The 14,512-nt window shown below is 46.1% G+C and overlaps 6 protein-coding genes across 6 annotated transcripts; 3 read left to right on the forward strand and 3 right to left on the reverse strand.

Moving 5' to 3' along the window:
• Positions 1–208: 208 nt before the first annotated feature.
• On the reverse strand, positions 209–1,274 carry N7537_006530 (TBCB family protein; the record flags this gene model as incomplete). The annotated part of the gene is made up of 3 exons (XM_056897587.1): positions 209–549; positions 639–858; positions 999–1,274. The coding sequence occupies 3 exons, from the start codon at positions 1,272–1,274 to the stop codon at positions 209–211; spliced, it is 837 nt and encodes a 278-aa protein (XP_056753372.1).
• Positions 1,275–2,426: 1,152 nt separating this feature from the next.
• Positions 2,427–3,311, forward strand: N7537_006531 (tRNA (carboxymethyluridine(34)-5-O)-methyltransferase; the record flags this gene model as incomplete). Its single annotated transcript, XM_056897588.1, has 3 exons — positions 2,427–2,522; positions 2,583–2,707; positions 2,843–3,311. 3 exons carry the CDS (start codon positions 2,427–2,429, stop codon positions 3,309–3,311), a joined length of 690 nt encoding a protein of 229 aa, XP_056753373.1.
• A 297-nt stretch (positions 3,312–3,608) lies between these two features.
• Positions 3,609–4,554, reverse strand: N7537_006532 (MYB DNA-binding domain protein; the record flags this gene model as incomplete). The annotated part of the gene is made up of 2 exons (XM_056897589.1): positions 3,609–4,023; positions 4,094–4,554. The coding sequence occupies 2 exons, from the start codon at positions 4,552–4,554 to the stop codon at positions 3,609–3,611; spliced, it is 876 nt and encodes a 291-aa protein (XP_056753374.1).
• A 3,938-nt stretch (positions 4,555–8,492) lies between these two features.
• On the forward strand, positions 8,493–11,170 carry N7537_006533 (uncharacterized protein; the record flags this gene model as incomplete). The annotated part of the gene is made up of 4 exons (XM_056897590.1): positions 8,493–8,648; positions 8,707–9,116; positions 9,177–10,396; positions 10,638–11,170. The coding sequence occupies 4 exons, from the start codon at positions 8,493–8,495 to the stop codon at positions 11,168–11,170; spliced, it is 2,319 nt and encodes a 772-aa protein (XP_056753375.1).
• Positions 11,171–11,646: 476 nt separating this feature from the next.
• rpn8 (proteasome regulatory particle lid subunit RPN8) lies at positions 11,647–12,853 on the reverse strand (the record flags this gene model as incomplete). The annotated part of the gene is made up of 3 exons (XM_056897591.1): positions 11,647–12,249; positions 12,327–12,598; positions 12,670–12,853. The coding sequence occupies 3 exons, from the start codon at positions 12,851–12,853 to the stop codon at positions 11,647–11,649; spliced, it is 1,059 nt and encodes a 352-aa protein (XP_056753376.1).
• Positions 12,854–13,217: 364 nt separating this feature from the next.
• Positions 13,218–14,398, forward strand: adk1 (adenylate kinase ADK1). Its single transcript, XM_056897592.1, has 4 exons — positions 13,218–13,549; positions 13,613–13,665; positions 13,728–13,882; positions 13,958–14,398. Exons 1-4 carry the CDS (start codon positions 13,390–13,392, stop codon positions 14,361–14,363), a joined length of 774 nt encoding a protein of 257 aa, XP_056753377.1. The 5' UTR covers positions 13,218–13,389; the 3' UTR covers positions 14,364–14,398.
• The last annotated feature ends 114 nt before the right edge of the window (positions 14,399–14,512 follow it).

Below are 14,512 nucleotides of genomic sequence, written 5' to 3' on the forward strand. Positions count from 1 at the left end.
CAGTTCTTGAGCGATTTGTTTTCATACGATTACCAGGGGATTTGGCGTTTTTCCCGGGGGGGGGGTTTCTTCTTCGCCTGTATCTCCGGTTAATTATGCAGTATCTATTGGTGATAACTGGTGATAGACGAGCAACTGAGAGAAGCTGGAACCAAAACCTCATTTATTCGAAAATATCGAAATTTATTCAGTATACATACCCAGAATATCAGATCTCTTCCATTAGGTCATCTAGGTCGTCGTCTAGACACAATGGAGGAAACTCTCCAACCTCGACCTTCTCGGGCTTCACAAAGACACCCCTATTGCTTAAGCACTCGAAGTAGCGCTGTCCGCCCACACTACCGTCATTCTTCCCCATCGGCTCGTCAAGCTCAATCCCGACCCAGATTGGCTGGAAATCTGCCGGAAGTTCTGCATCCTGTTGCAGTTCGCGACCCGGACCGGTAATAGGAATAGTCGGAACAGGCCCAACGAAGCGGATCGTGCCGCGTCGAATATGCGGTGGAGATGAAGGCAAAACGATGGCTCGTTTAGAAATAGTGATTCCTGCCAAGATATCATTAGGTCAACGGGGGGGAAAGAAGAAAAGAAAAGAAAAGAAAATCGCATTGAGTCTCGTGTTTGTTTCAACGAACCTCTCGTTTGAACCTCGTTCTGGTCTTTCTCAACTTGATGGCGTAGAGCATCTTCGGGGGATAGAGCGTTAGGATCAAACCGACCCAGCTTCTGATTCTTCTTCCAAGCCAATACGGAGTCCGAACGGGCTTCGTATGTCTCGGTTGGCAGCACATATTTCTCGACCGATGACAAGTCGGTGAAGTTAGCCCGCATGGTTTGTGGGCGGCTGTCATTGACCTGGTGAGGATACAAATCAGCATATACTCAGAATTCGTAACATAGAACTCTGCCCCCGACAACTCGAATCAAAGTACACGGCGTTTACTGTCCGGTAAAGCAGCCAGAGTAGAGTCAAAGAGAAAAAAGAGAGAACCAACCTCGATCTCCGACCCCTTCACCAACCCCCAATCCCCAATCAGGCGGTCGTCCCCATCGGCCCATTGGTCAGGTCGACCAGGGACTTTCACCCTCAGGCGCTGGCATGCTGGTGGGATTCCCGTCATAGTCTCCAGCTTTGCCTTGACCTGCATCACCGTCCAGGTTGGGGTGATACGGCGCTCAGTCAGGAATCGAGGCTCCGAATTCCCGGGCTTTGCTAAAGCCGCATTGGTGATGATGACGGAGATATCCATCGGGGTAGGCTGGAACGCCATGTTGTCTCTGTGTATCAATTGTTTTGCCTTTGCGTGTTTCTAGAAAGAAATGTTAGAGTGGGCTATGAATCAACGTAGGTTCTTGATATAGGAAGAAAAAGAACAAACAAGAATAGACTATGCATTCGGCACTATTGCATGCTGAATTGCTAATATCAAATTCCCCTGAGAAGTTTACAAGAAGCTGCTGGAACTTTCCAGCTTTCCAGGGCAAATTTGTGGCATTTTATGGCAGAACGAACCACAACATATTCTAGACAAAAAAAAAAGGCAATCTTTGAACGGGGTAGTACTTACAATTAATCTTGTGCTCCCCTGTGGTTGACAGGAAAAGGAATATATCGCCCCTCGAAGAAGCGATTATTAGTAAGCAGACTCCGCCAGGAACAGGCACCGCTTGATGCTACACGCAGTTCAGAATGGAATTGGCAAATGATCTATGCACTTTACGAAGGACAAGGTGAAACTAAAGGAAACCGGTGTTTAATGCACGTTATATAGATAAACAATTGCCTAAACGAGGTGTAGGATCTTGAAGTCAACGTTCTGTAAGAAATCCATCGTAAGCGATAGCTTACTTGTAGTTATTATAGTTAGTTGATAGAGATTACCTACGTACGATATGTACAATAAATACACAAGTATATAAGTATGCAAGTATATGCATTTAATTAATACTGACCTTGGAATACTGGAAAATTATAATTTATTGTATGAGCTATCGCGTGTGAGAAGGACATGTCTAGTTATTCCCATAGAGCAATTCAAATCGAGCTATATTATCGAGACCAGGTCCATCAGAAGATATGCTATGTCTTGACACATTGTACAATATATTCTATACTATATAACAGTAGCTTGCATTATCATAGGAACCGCGGTCATACTTCAAGACTGACGATAATCCTTTTTATATATGACTTTGCAGCCACTGAGCATTTTCTAAGTATTATTATCTATTTTTTAAAAAAAATAGATAATACAGTCAAACTCGACATAATTCACGTTTTATACTTGATACTTTCTGTAATTCTACATCTGAATATGATGTAGATATTATGCCCCGTTACAAATCGCGAGCCACGTGATATCCGTTCTCGCTTGACTTTTCAACTCATCAACAGCTCCCACCTTATTCACAACGAGAGCATCATGGCGTCCCAACAGACAGGCGAAGCGTATGAACAGCAAAATGTCCATGAGGTGTACCAAGAGATTGCTCAGCATTTCTCCGCCACCCGTTACAAGGTGTGTTGTGAGCCGGCTACCTCAAAACTCCGCCGGGTTCCCAACTAACCACTTTTCCAGCCATGGCCTATAGTCGAGCGATTTCTCACCAGCCTAGCACCAGGCGCAGTGGGTCTAGATGTAGGGTGTGGGAATGGCAAAAACCTGATGGTCAATCGAGATGTTTTTATCGTTGCTTCAGATAGGTATGTGTTTGATATGAATTATTGAACTTTTTGGATTTTTGGATTTTTGGATTTTCTATAGACTGCTTTCTTTCCTTGGGATACCATTCCATCCATTGTATCCCTTTAGCTTAGTATGGGCTAACCCGATGGCAGATCTGAAAACCTGGCTCGGATTGCTATGCAGCACCAGCCGCATTCGACTGTAGTGGCCGATATCCTTGACCTCCCACACCGGGATGCAACCTTTGACTTTGCCATTTCGATAGCGGTGGTGCACCATCTTTCCACTCCGGCCCGGCGAGTTCAAGCTGTCGCTGAGATCCTGCGAACTGTGAAGCATGGCTCAGAGACGCAGGAGGGTGGGAAGATCCTGATATACGCCTGGGCTCTTGAGCAAAAAAATAGCCGTAGAGGTTGGGACAAGGGCGATGAGCAAGACCGAATGGTCCCCTGGGTTCGTAAGGGTGATCAACCTCAGACTTTCCATCGCTACTACCACCTGTACGCGGAAGGCGAGCTGGAGCGTGACATCGGCAATGCTGGCGGCCGTGTGCTAGAATCTGGGTATGAGAAAGATAACTGGTGGGCGATCGCAACCCCCAAAACGGCTCATGACGTTTGAAAAATGTGATATGCGCTCCGAGAACCAGCCTCGGAGTCATAGGAAAAAAAACACATCAATTCGCACTTGCTGGCCCCGCAAAAATTTCTGCGAACAAAGGGAAAGAACGCAACAAACACCGAGGGGTAGAAATCATCTATACGATTCAGTATCCCCACAAATCACGATATACCTCCAACCGGCGCTATGCAATTCGTAACAGAAAACCACAAAAGAAAAAAAGAAGAAAAAAGAAGAAGAAAACAAGAGGGGAAACTCAAGGAAAGACGTGTAAGCGTCATCTTCGTCATCTCATCCCTAGGGCATGGTTCGAGGGGGAATGCCAGGATGAGGGCCCATGAGACCTGGTGGGGGAATTCCCATCTCCGGCGGTCGTCCAATTCCATAGAACTCTCTCGGGGGAGGTGGAGCGGGTGCATATGCAGGAACGCCTGCAGTGAGCTCTTCAAGGGAGGGAAGTTGAGGTGGAAGACCTGGTAGATGGCCTGGGATTGCGCGTGAGGAAGATCCCTTTCTCGGCCGGGATAGAGAAGTGCTGGCGCGGCGTGTTCTGGTGGTGGGGGGATCGATGGCAGCACTTGAGAGAGAGAATGGTACTACACCTGCGCGTCGAGCCATCTCCTGTTCTCCCAACTGCCAGTGCATGGCCTCTGCTGCACGCCATGGGATAGCCATTTCCTCCGCTACCTTGGACCACATTTCGGCTTTGAATCTATCAGATGAGTGTGAGATTAGTGGATTTGTTTCCTTTCCGAGATGCTTTCCCCCTTCCCAAAACCTACCTCTCATATAAACGGGCTAGTTTGTTCTTCTTATCTTCATCCCATTCACTTCGGCGTTCCAGGTAGTTCTGATAATGAAGACGGCAACTGATGGCACTGCGGCCGGGAAGTCGTTTGCTGATATCCTCCCACTTCATCCCACTGCCACGCAGTTCGATGATCAAGGCATCCTCATCTGGCGACCACTTAGACTGTTTCTTTGCTGGGGATTCGGAAGTATGCGAGGGCTGCAGGCGCTTGGCAGCACCCGACGGGCCGGTCTTGGTCAAGGGTGGCATGGCCATGGCAGCCGGGCCCGGCATAGTCATCATGGGACCCAAGCCCAGCGGTGGTCCTATGGTTCTGGGCGGGTACCCGGTGTTCAGAGCCGGGGCGGTTTCTTCCTCATCTTGGGGCTTAAGTAGCAGTGAGATATCCACTTTGACTGGAGGCAATATAGGCCGATTTTGTAACGCGATCATATGCGCGGATGAGCACCGGTGAATCAAATAGAAAACAAGGCAGCAGGGAGATCCCCGACTGGAGGGGGAAGGGGCGGGGGAAAAAAAAAAAGAAAGAGGGAGTAGACGGAAGGTTCTCGTGATCCCAAGTCTTGTCCCAAATATGACGACAGAACGATCAAACGTCCCGAATCAATAGTAGAATCTCCAGCCTATTTTTTTTTTTTCGAATTGGAATTTGTGGAAATCTCCAGGATATCAGAGAATAGAAAGAATAGAAAGGAGGGGGAAGGAAGGATATGAGATGTTAATGAAGAGAGAGTCAATTGTAGAATTGAAGAAAAGGGAGAAAAGGACCATATGAAGCATCCAACTTGAAAGGTGAAACGAATCCAGAAGTGACAGCTGATCTAAACCTATCTTGAAGAGAGAGGAGAAAAGAAGAGTCTTAGACCGTTGGGGGTGGACTATTAAGGGTAACGGCTGTTACAGAGGTAAAAAAAAATAAATACATCCATATCCACTGGTTTTAATTAAAGATGCGGTCAGTTTCCCCTGTTCTACTTTGATCTGTGTTTTGGTTTGGTTTTGGTTTTATTTTTATTTTTGGTTTTTATTTTTAGTTCTATTTTTTGTGAAGTCTTGAGAGCTGAGGTGTATAGTTGATAGAATATCTAAATAATAGTAATAACAGCCTTTGACTTTTCTAAGGACTGAAGTACAAAGTACCTAGGATGCCTAGGATACGCAGTATACGCAGTATACCCAGTATACGCAGCATGCAAAGTATGCAAAGTAGAGACGGTAAATGTTTGATATGACCTGCAGAGTTTCATCCTAACCTAGAAAAGGAAGAGGGGCAACCTTCCATGGGAGAAGGGTATAGAGTACAGGGTAGGGAGGACATCGTTACCATACTAAATTATGTACATGTATGCTCTATACTAATTCTACTAATTAATCCTAATTGGTATATTTTGGGGGATTTTGATTTTGATTTTTAAGAAATTAGAAATTAGAAAAAAGGAAAAAGGAAAAAGTAAAATATAAAATATAAAATTAAAATAATCTAATATAATATATATAAAATCTAAAATCTAAAATCTAAAATCTAAAATATAAAATATAAAATCTAAAATAAATAAAATAAAATCCGGAGACCCGCATCACCCTTAGTTAAATGAGAACAGAACGGTCTTCTCCGGTCCAGAGCCTAGCCCCTAAAAGTTCCAGATCGTTTAACGGCTTTGGGGGACGTACTTTGTAACGTTCACGGGGATTTTACTATATCTCAACCTTCGAACCAGTCGGGGATTTTTTTCTCTTCTTCACTTCCAAGGTTCTTTCCCCCTTGCTCTTTGCGGGGCTTTTCCGGGTTCCCGACTCTCGGGTGTCCATGTGTTTCTTTATATAAAAGATATAGATATAAAAGACATAAGAGACACAAGAGACACAAGAGACACAAGAGATTTATATGCAAATACAAGTGGTGAATTTTGAATCTAACATGTAATAAATTTCCCTCTTTGTTGTTGCTTTTTGTTGCTTTTTTTTGACTGGTGAAATTGAAGAATCTTATTGTATACTATATAGATCATGTACCTAGATTTAAGATAATTATCCTCAAGGCCTAGGCTAAGGTCTCAAAACCGTCTCTTGAACGACGGGGCACGCGTTCATGCATTTCCAAGATTTAAGGGACTTGTGGGTCATTTCAATTTCCGTTAAATAGCCCTGTCAATTTCCTGTCAATTTCCTGTCAATTTCCTGCCAATTTCCTGCCAATTTCCCAATGGAATTCTAGGTACGTCATGCCCGTTGGACCCAGAAACCGGGCAGACGCCGAGACCGAACACGAGTTCCTTTCTCTATTTAAATTATATAATGATATATTATTAAAGGTATATTATATGACCTCCCTTTTCCTACGACGATCTTTTTTTTTTCCCTGAAACATCCATTCAGTCAATGCACCGAGGATCAGCAACCCAACCTGTTCCTACTTCTGGGCCTCCAAATCTCGTCTATCAACTTTCCTGTTAGGCAACAAAAAAGGCAGAGTCGAACGTGTGTAAGTGGATCATGTACAACGTTCGCAAGGCGATCGTTGCCTCCCTTGGCTTGGAAGCCAGCACAGACACGCCCCGTTCGGCAGCGGCTTCATCGACCTTACGATCCGCTTGGAGCAACGGGAACAATCCGTAGACCAATAGCCCGGATTATGTCCGAAGGGGGAGATATGACAAGGTAAGAATTGAGATATTTTATTAAAAAAAAAGAGAGAGAGAGAGAAATCACAGGCCATGTCCCGAGACCTCAGACGAAAGGTGTTAGGTAGTCAGACACGGGAAGAAGCCAGGTGTGATGATACGCGCAGAATGTCAAACGGTGCACAGGGGGTGGGGGGAGACCAGCTCAGCCAACCATGAAGAAATAACGGTGTGGAGTTTCAAAGAGGGGCAAACGTCTGATCATCATAACTATGACTTACGTGGTAGCGAAGAGCTGGTGGCGCTGCGCAGAGTGTTTCTCTTTTCTATTTATTATCGCGATCGCCCTAAATATCCGACACGTACCCGTTGGACCCGGTTTTTTTAGTGATTCGAACCTCATTATTTTCGTGTCATTTCTGTCATTTCTGTCATTTCTGTCATTTCTGTCATTTCTGTCCTTTCTGTCATTTCTGTCATTTCTGTCATTTCTGTCCTTTCTGTCATTTCTGTCATTTCTGTCCTTTCTGTCCTTTCGATCCTTCCGATCCTTTCAATCATTTCAGGTATTGATATTAGGGGGGTTTCTCTTGAAGGTTATAGGTTTGTCTCTTACCTGATGTACCTACCACTAGCCACATATGCACCGTGAACGGAGAATTTTACGGGTTCCACTTAGATCATTGAGATCATCTGCTTCAGCTGAAGTGGCGCTCAACCGTTTGGATTTGGGGGCAATGCGCTCAACGGTGGATCTTCGGTAGATGCGAGGAACCCTGCTGTCAATACCTTACTTTTTTTTTGTATATATACATATACATATATAGTATATGTATATATATATCCAATATTGGCTATGGATCATCGGGGCAGGTCGTACTTGTTCCGAGAGTGGATGTATCTCAAAATCCATGCATAGACTATACACCCTGTCCTTATACAAAGTACAAAATATATACGGTAAGAGCTTTCGGCCGGATCTTTGGACGACCAATCACCAACCTTTCTTCCGATTTCATTTGACTCCACATCTGAAACAGCTGCCTTGTGGGGGTCAAGTCTCTTCTAGACAGAAACACTTTATAGACACTTTATAGGTGGAACTGGTTCATTCTTTCTCCTTACACTTATAGAGTTAAGATTATCTTGACTGGTCTCGAACATTCTTATACAAAAGCCGGGGGGGAAAATAATCGTTCAAGGAAATTGGCTGATTCCAACTCATTTAGGGTCCCACTGGGCCCTGAAATTTGACGGAAATTGGAACCGAAATTGTTTCCTGACAGGTTTGATCTCAGGGATGCCCAAGTCACCTTCATTTTCAACTTTTCTCTTTTTGAGTGAACAGCCTCTATTTATTCTATTATTAGAGATGGACATATTCAAAGGAAATCAAAGGAAGTAAGTTCAGGATGTAAGCCCGACCTCGACTCAAATGTAATATCCTAGAACTGGGAATCGGTGAAAGAACCGAATAATCAGAATAATCAGAATAATCAGAATGAAGTTTGAATGAAAGTTGAATGAGTGCCTCTGGTGTTGTCTCAATAGATTCCTTGACTTCCTTTGATCACTGCCTTCAATATCGTTGATTCATTGGTTCTATCATGAATTCTTTCAATTCCAAGTCGAAGTCCATCTTTTCTTTCATGAAATCAATGAAAATCGATTGCAATGCAAGATAAATTAAACGGCGAATTCCTCAAGTGAGCAATAGCTTCACATCATTTATGCACTTCATATTCTATCATGGCCAAACCTAAACAACTCGAGGAAGTCCCGGAGAAGTACTCACCGGTATTCGATGACTCAGAAGAAGAGGAAAAAGAGCAAAAAGGAGAGAGGGAAGTGGAAGACTTGACAGAGCCAAGGATAAAGTCGGGAAAGGAGAAAAGGACGGTGAGAGTAAGTGGTAGTCCGAGAGTCAACCTCAACATCGACACAGTCTAACAAAAAAAGATAGACCGTCATCCCCACATATTGGCATCCCAACTTGCCCAATAAAACCACTGTGGGCTTTCCAAATGCCGGAGTTGACTGTTATCGAAATGTCGTCTTCCAAATGATTCTACATATGCCCATATTCTATAATTGGCTCATCTGGTACAAGGAGCACCATGCCCCGAAAGGTCATGTTTGCCTTCTGGGCTCTGAAGACGGTCCCAGTGAATGTCAAGTTTGTCAACTGGCTGAGATTGCTCAAGGGTATTGGGCAGGTGAAACCGAAGCTAAAAGTTGGATGCCTGCCTTTGAATCCCTAACACGCTCGCTCTTGCATGGTTGGAAACCTGCCGGGGTAGACTCGGAACAAGACCCGGCAGAGTACTTTGACGTGCTTTACGCCGCTCTTAAAAAGAGCACTAAGCCTATGATGTATGTTAATTCCTCCCGTATTCCCCACATCTCTCACAGAAGACTGACTTGAGACTCCAGGAAAGAAGACTTGGAAGATATGTTCGAGGTCGAAATCATCATGGCAGCGAGATGCGCTGGGGAAAACCCTTGTAACCCAAGATACATCTCAAGACAGCAACGGTTTATGATGATCAACTTATCCGGAGAGGAGGGCGATATACTGCCCGAGAAGCCTACTTTGGGCGATATAATCGAAAACCACTTTGATCATGAGGATGATTTCGGTGTGTGTACGGAGTGTGGAGGCACCAAGACAGCCAAAGATCAAATTGGAAGTTTCCCTGAGCTTCTCTTGGTCCAGCTCAACCGTACCAGTGTGATGGGTGAGAAGATCGATACTCAGGTATATCTGACCGAGCAGTTCACTATCGAGACGCGGTTCATGGATGAACGCTGGGGCAACCAACGAAAAGTCGTCCAGTATAAATTGACCTCGGTGGTTTTGCATCATGGCCAGGATGTAACACGAGGTCATTACAGTATCGGTGTCAAAGGTAAAGGAGATGAATGGAGCAACGCAAATGACCTACAAATCTTGGACTGGGACCCCGAAGGGCCTGGAGGCAACCCAAACCATCTCGCCACTGGTTATCTCTTTACATACCGCCGGTTACCCACGAATGACAAAGTACAGAGACGCCCAGAGGCGCAGAACCCCCAGACAGAGCGAACCCCAGAACACAATGCCCTGGAGATCAACTCCGATCCGTTGGATGACGGGTGTGTGTTCTCAAATTTTGGTTCTGGGTCACCTGAGGATCCTGCACCTAAGCGTCCTGCACCCGAATCGGGCTTCAATGTCTTTGGTCCCAAGGAATTAGGGAAGTTACTGGATGTGATGGTTCCCAAGGTGGTCGATAGCTATATAGCTCGCTCAGCGGATGCCAGGCGCAAGGAGTGGGAGAAATGGGCAAATGAATGGGAGAAGAAGAGGGAAACAGCCCATACAGCCCAAGCAGCAAAGACTTCGACTTCTGCTATTGGCTCTGCTATTTCCTCTGCCATTGGTTCTGATATTAGTACCGGTTCCAATGAGGATATAGTCGACTGGACTAAACAACGTGGACGACTTCAGATAATTTTGACTGAAGATGCAGGAAAAGGAGCAAAGGCGTTGGATCTTGAAGTTCAAGGAATGCACTACAATCGACTGAAGAGGAAGAAGGGAGAGAAAGCAGATGAGGAAGAAGTCAAGGAAAAAGATTCGACATTTAATAAAATTAAGAAAAAGGTGCAAGGTAAAGCGAAGGATTATGGAAATGGAAATGGAAATGGAAATGGGAAGGGGAAAAGGGAAAGAAGGGGAAGAAGTAGAAGTTGAAGTTGAAGTTGGGATATCTCGGGACTTTCTTTTTGTTCTTTTTTTGGTTTCAATCTTCATCATGTTGTTTTTTTTTTCCTATTCTCTTTACCTCTTCTTTCCATCACACTAAATGGATTCTAATTCTCCTCAAATCTTCATTGATCGTTTGATCACAGAATTGGCACAAACCGGACATTCAAAGACCCTAAAACCACTGATGTTAACATTACACTGTCTATTCCCAAATGACTTCCTCCCTGCCCTTGATATTCTCGACCACAAACTAGTCCGTCGAATTATGCGCTCCGACCAATGTATCACATCTCTAGAGAAAGCCCATGAGGATATTTTCATTGTGATATCTGCCTCGGCACCGCCTTCACTTCCGGGTTCCTCGGTTTCCCAAGAAAAGGGCTACGAGGTTCGGCTGCGTGCCTGGAATTGCAGCTGCCCTACATTTACCCTGTCTGCATACCGAGACTCTCAACTCCCGGCGAATTATCCGACAAACGAACTGAATCAGTTGGCCTACTCATTTGGCGGAACGCTAGCTCGTGGTACGGCTCGGGTGTCGCCTCCTACCTGCAAACATATCCTAGCCTGTATTCTATATACACGGTGCCCTGAGCTGTTCGGGGTTGACGGGGATGGCAGATGCGCCGTTTCCAAGGAGGAATTGGCAGGCTGGTGTGCTGGTTGGGGTGGTTGATTTGCTTGGCTCTTGACAAACCAAACGCAAATTGAAGTACGAATATTATGTATTTGGGCAAAGAGTCCTTGGCCCCGCGGCCGCTGCCGAAGCGACCATATGAGAACCATCCCAGGTATCCGCAGATGACAACGGTCCTACAGACCCTTGTCCATTCCACATGAACCATCTGCTTGTGTCCGGGCAATCACTCCTTGAACATAGAAGTCGGCGGGCCACGAATGGGGGGCTTTGTCCCGGTGCCCTTAAGATTGCAGGATGATTGCATGGTAGACACACCAATGGTAGTATTGTTACTTTAGATGTACTTAAATATACACTTTACAGAGAAACCAAGGTCTTGGTTTGCTGTGCGAAATGGACAGACTTGGACTGCTAATATAAGGAAGAAAAAAAAACCCCCTTCGGTTGAAATGTCATATGCTTCACTCATTGGATTGACAATTCTTTCCGGAAGAGAATAAATTAAGAGTCCCTTAGTTCTTCTTCTTGTTCTTGTCGAAGCTATCCTGCTCCTCCTTCTGGTCGCCGTTTGGCGAACCGGCCTTCTTGGCATCCTTGTCTCCCTTAGTTCCATTGGCCTCCTGGTCTCGCTTGGTGTCACTCTCCTCTTGCTGCTGTCGGTTCTGGATCTTGTTATCGATTAAGTCGTGGAAAGCCGTGATAGCACGGATCAAGCTACTGATGTAAATAGCCATCAATTGGTCATTAGTCTTGACACTCATGGCCCGTGCCAACTCGCTGTTCTCGATCTGCGGCTCCTGGCCGTTAGTCCGCTGCGTCGCCGGTGGGGTAGACAGATTGGGAAGGAGGTTGAAAACATCCTGGAGGTTGCCCAGAATGGCGTGGTTGACGGGAAGTTCCTTGTCGAGAACTTTCTGGAGGTATTGGCCGATATCGCGTAGCCGCAGATGCAATCCTTGCAGTGACTGCAGCTGCGACGTGATACGGGTGGAAAGTGTGCCGACTGCGACGTCCCTGATGTCTCGGAGGAGGTGCTCCACGCCAATCTCCTCTGCTTCTTCTGCCTCGATTATCGACGGGGTGTGCACAAATGTTCGGGAGGTTGTTGTGCCATCCTGCAAGTGAAACAAAAATAGACTTGGTTAGCCCTGGTGGCCTGATGGATGCTTCCTCGGATTCAATGTAAACTCACATCCTTGATCTCGTCCACAGCGAAGTAAGCATCTGTAGGGACACCAACTTCCTTCGGTTGTACATCGACAATAACAAGCAAGGGGTTGGGCGTGTATTTCTTGAAGAGCTCATTGATCTCTAAATCCGAAGCGCGTAGCTTAGGACCCGAGTGGTACCAGCCGACTAGCTTCTCGCGAGCATTGATTTTCTTGAACATATCCCTCATCGACTCAACGAAGTTGTGATCCAAGAACCACACTGATGGGTCCTTTTCATCCTCCTCGAACGGGACTAGAGAGATAAGAAACACAGATGTCAGCTCGTCTGTTGTATGGGTTTGATTCACCGAAGCTTGCACTTACCAGCAAAACTGTTTGATACCCGGACATTATCACCCGAGTTCTCACCCAGCAGCACACCTACAACGCGTTTCCGGGTACCCTTTGCCGTTCTCCCATAGTGATCTGCGACGGAAAGGAGGACTAACGGGGCAACCGTCACGGAGCGGTTGACGAGGGATAGCGTGTCCGCCGTGGTGGCAGGCATCGTGAAGGGGAGGAAAGGTGAAAAGAGATCGAGAGTTATAAGGGACGATTAAAGCTCGTAGATCAAATAAAAATCTAATGAAACAGCAAACCAACGCGAGACAGAAGAATGCGGTGGATGGAGAGCGATGATGCACAGGTCCTCTTGAGAGCTCTCCGCCACAGAGCTGCGCCATCTTGAGGCTGGAGAACTTAGTAAGCAGCCACCTTGTCCGGTGAAGAGGAAGCTTGAAAGAATACGTATGTTATGTTTGTACATCAATGGATCAATACTATTATACAAAACAGAAAAAGATAGAGAATATAAGATATAAAACATGTATAGATCCTAAACATTCAATTATATCAGGATATAACTGGTATACATCGCCTCTATATTGTGTGTACTATAGTAATTCAAATCCATTCCCTGGTGAAGCCCGTGCTTTCCGAACCTCGGGCGCTAAGTTCCTCGCGATTCTTCCCTTTCCCCATTTTCTCCGTTTCCCCGTCTACAGTCTTTCCCTTCTTCAACCCTCTCCCCTCTTACAATCCAAAATGGCTCCCATTACTGAAGATGCCGTCTCCGGTCTGAAGAACACCATCCACCAGCTGGAGGCAAAGGTGTCTGAGCTTGAGAGCCGTCTCGCCAATGGCGGCAAGCCCAAGTCCGCTGCCGAGCAGATGCGCATCATCCTGATGGGCCCTCCTGGTGCAGGTATGCAATTGAACTATAACTGGGGAGAAGAAAAAGGCAATGTATATTAACAGTTTCAATTAGGCAAGGGTACTCAAGCCCCGAACCTTAAGGAAAAGTACTGCGCGTGCCACCTGGTGAGTAGGAAGTTTGCCTGAGTACAGCATAAGCTCTTCCCGCTGATATATTTCCTAAATAGGCCACCGGAGACATGCTGCGGTCCCAGGTCGCAAAGAAGACCGACCTTGGAAAGGAAGCCAAGAAGATCATGGACCAGGGTGGTCTCGTTAGCGACGAGATCATGGTCAACATGATCAAGAGTGAGCTGGACAACAACCCAGAGTGCAAGAACGGGTGCGTACCTCTACATTCCCTTCCGTATTTATTTTCTTCCGAAACCCGGCCAGGATTAACATGAGAGGTGGACAGTTTCATTTTGGATGGTTTCCCCCGGACGGTTGCGCAGGCCGAGCGTCTCGATGACATGCTCATTGCCCGTGAGCAGAAGCTCCAGCACGCCGTTGAGCTGCAGATTGACGACTCCCTGCTGGTGGCTCGTATCACCGGCCGCCTGGTCCACCCTGCCTCTGGCCGCTCGTACCACAAGATCTTCAACCCGCCCAAGGCTGACATGAAGGACGACATCTCTGGCGAGCCGCTGATCCAGCGTTCCGATGACAATGCCGACACCCTCACGAAGCGTCTGGCTACTTACCACGCCCAGACCACCCCCGTTGTCGACTACTACAAGAAGACCGGTATCTGGCGCGGCATTGATGCCAGCCAGGAGCCTGGTCAGGTCTGGAAGAGCATTCTTGGAGTCTTCCACCAGTAAGCGATTCTGTTGGATTGATTGCATTTTAAAAAGGGGAATATGGGGGGTAATTTGGGACAATTTACCAGTCCAGGCTCCGTGATGTCCACCTTTTTTTTTCCTTATGTTTTTTTCTTAATTGGGCACACCGGAAGCATGGGTGGTGTTTT

The sequence above is a fragment of the Penicillium hordei genome (assembly GCF_028827395.1).
Source record: "Penicillium hordei strain IBT 12815 chromosome Unknown utg000003l_segment0_segment0, whole genome shotgun sequence".
NCBI lineage: Eukaryota > Fungi > Ascomycota > Eurotiomycetes > Eurotiales > Aspergillaceae > Penicillium > Penicillium hordei.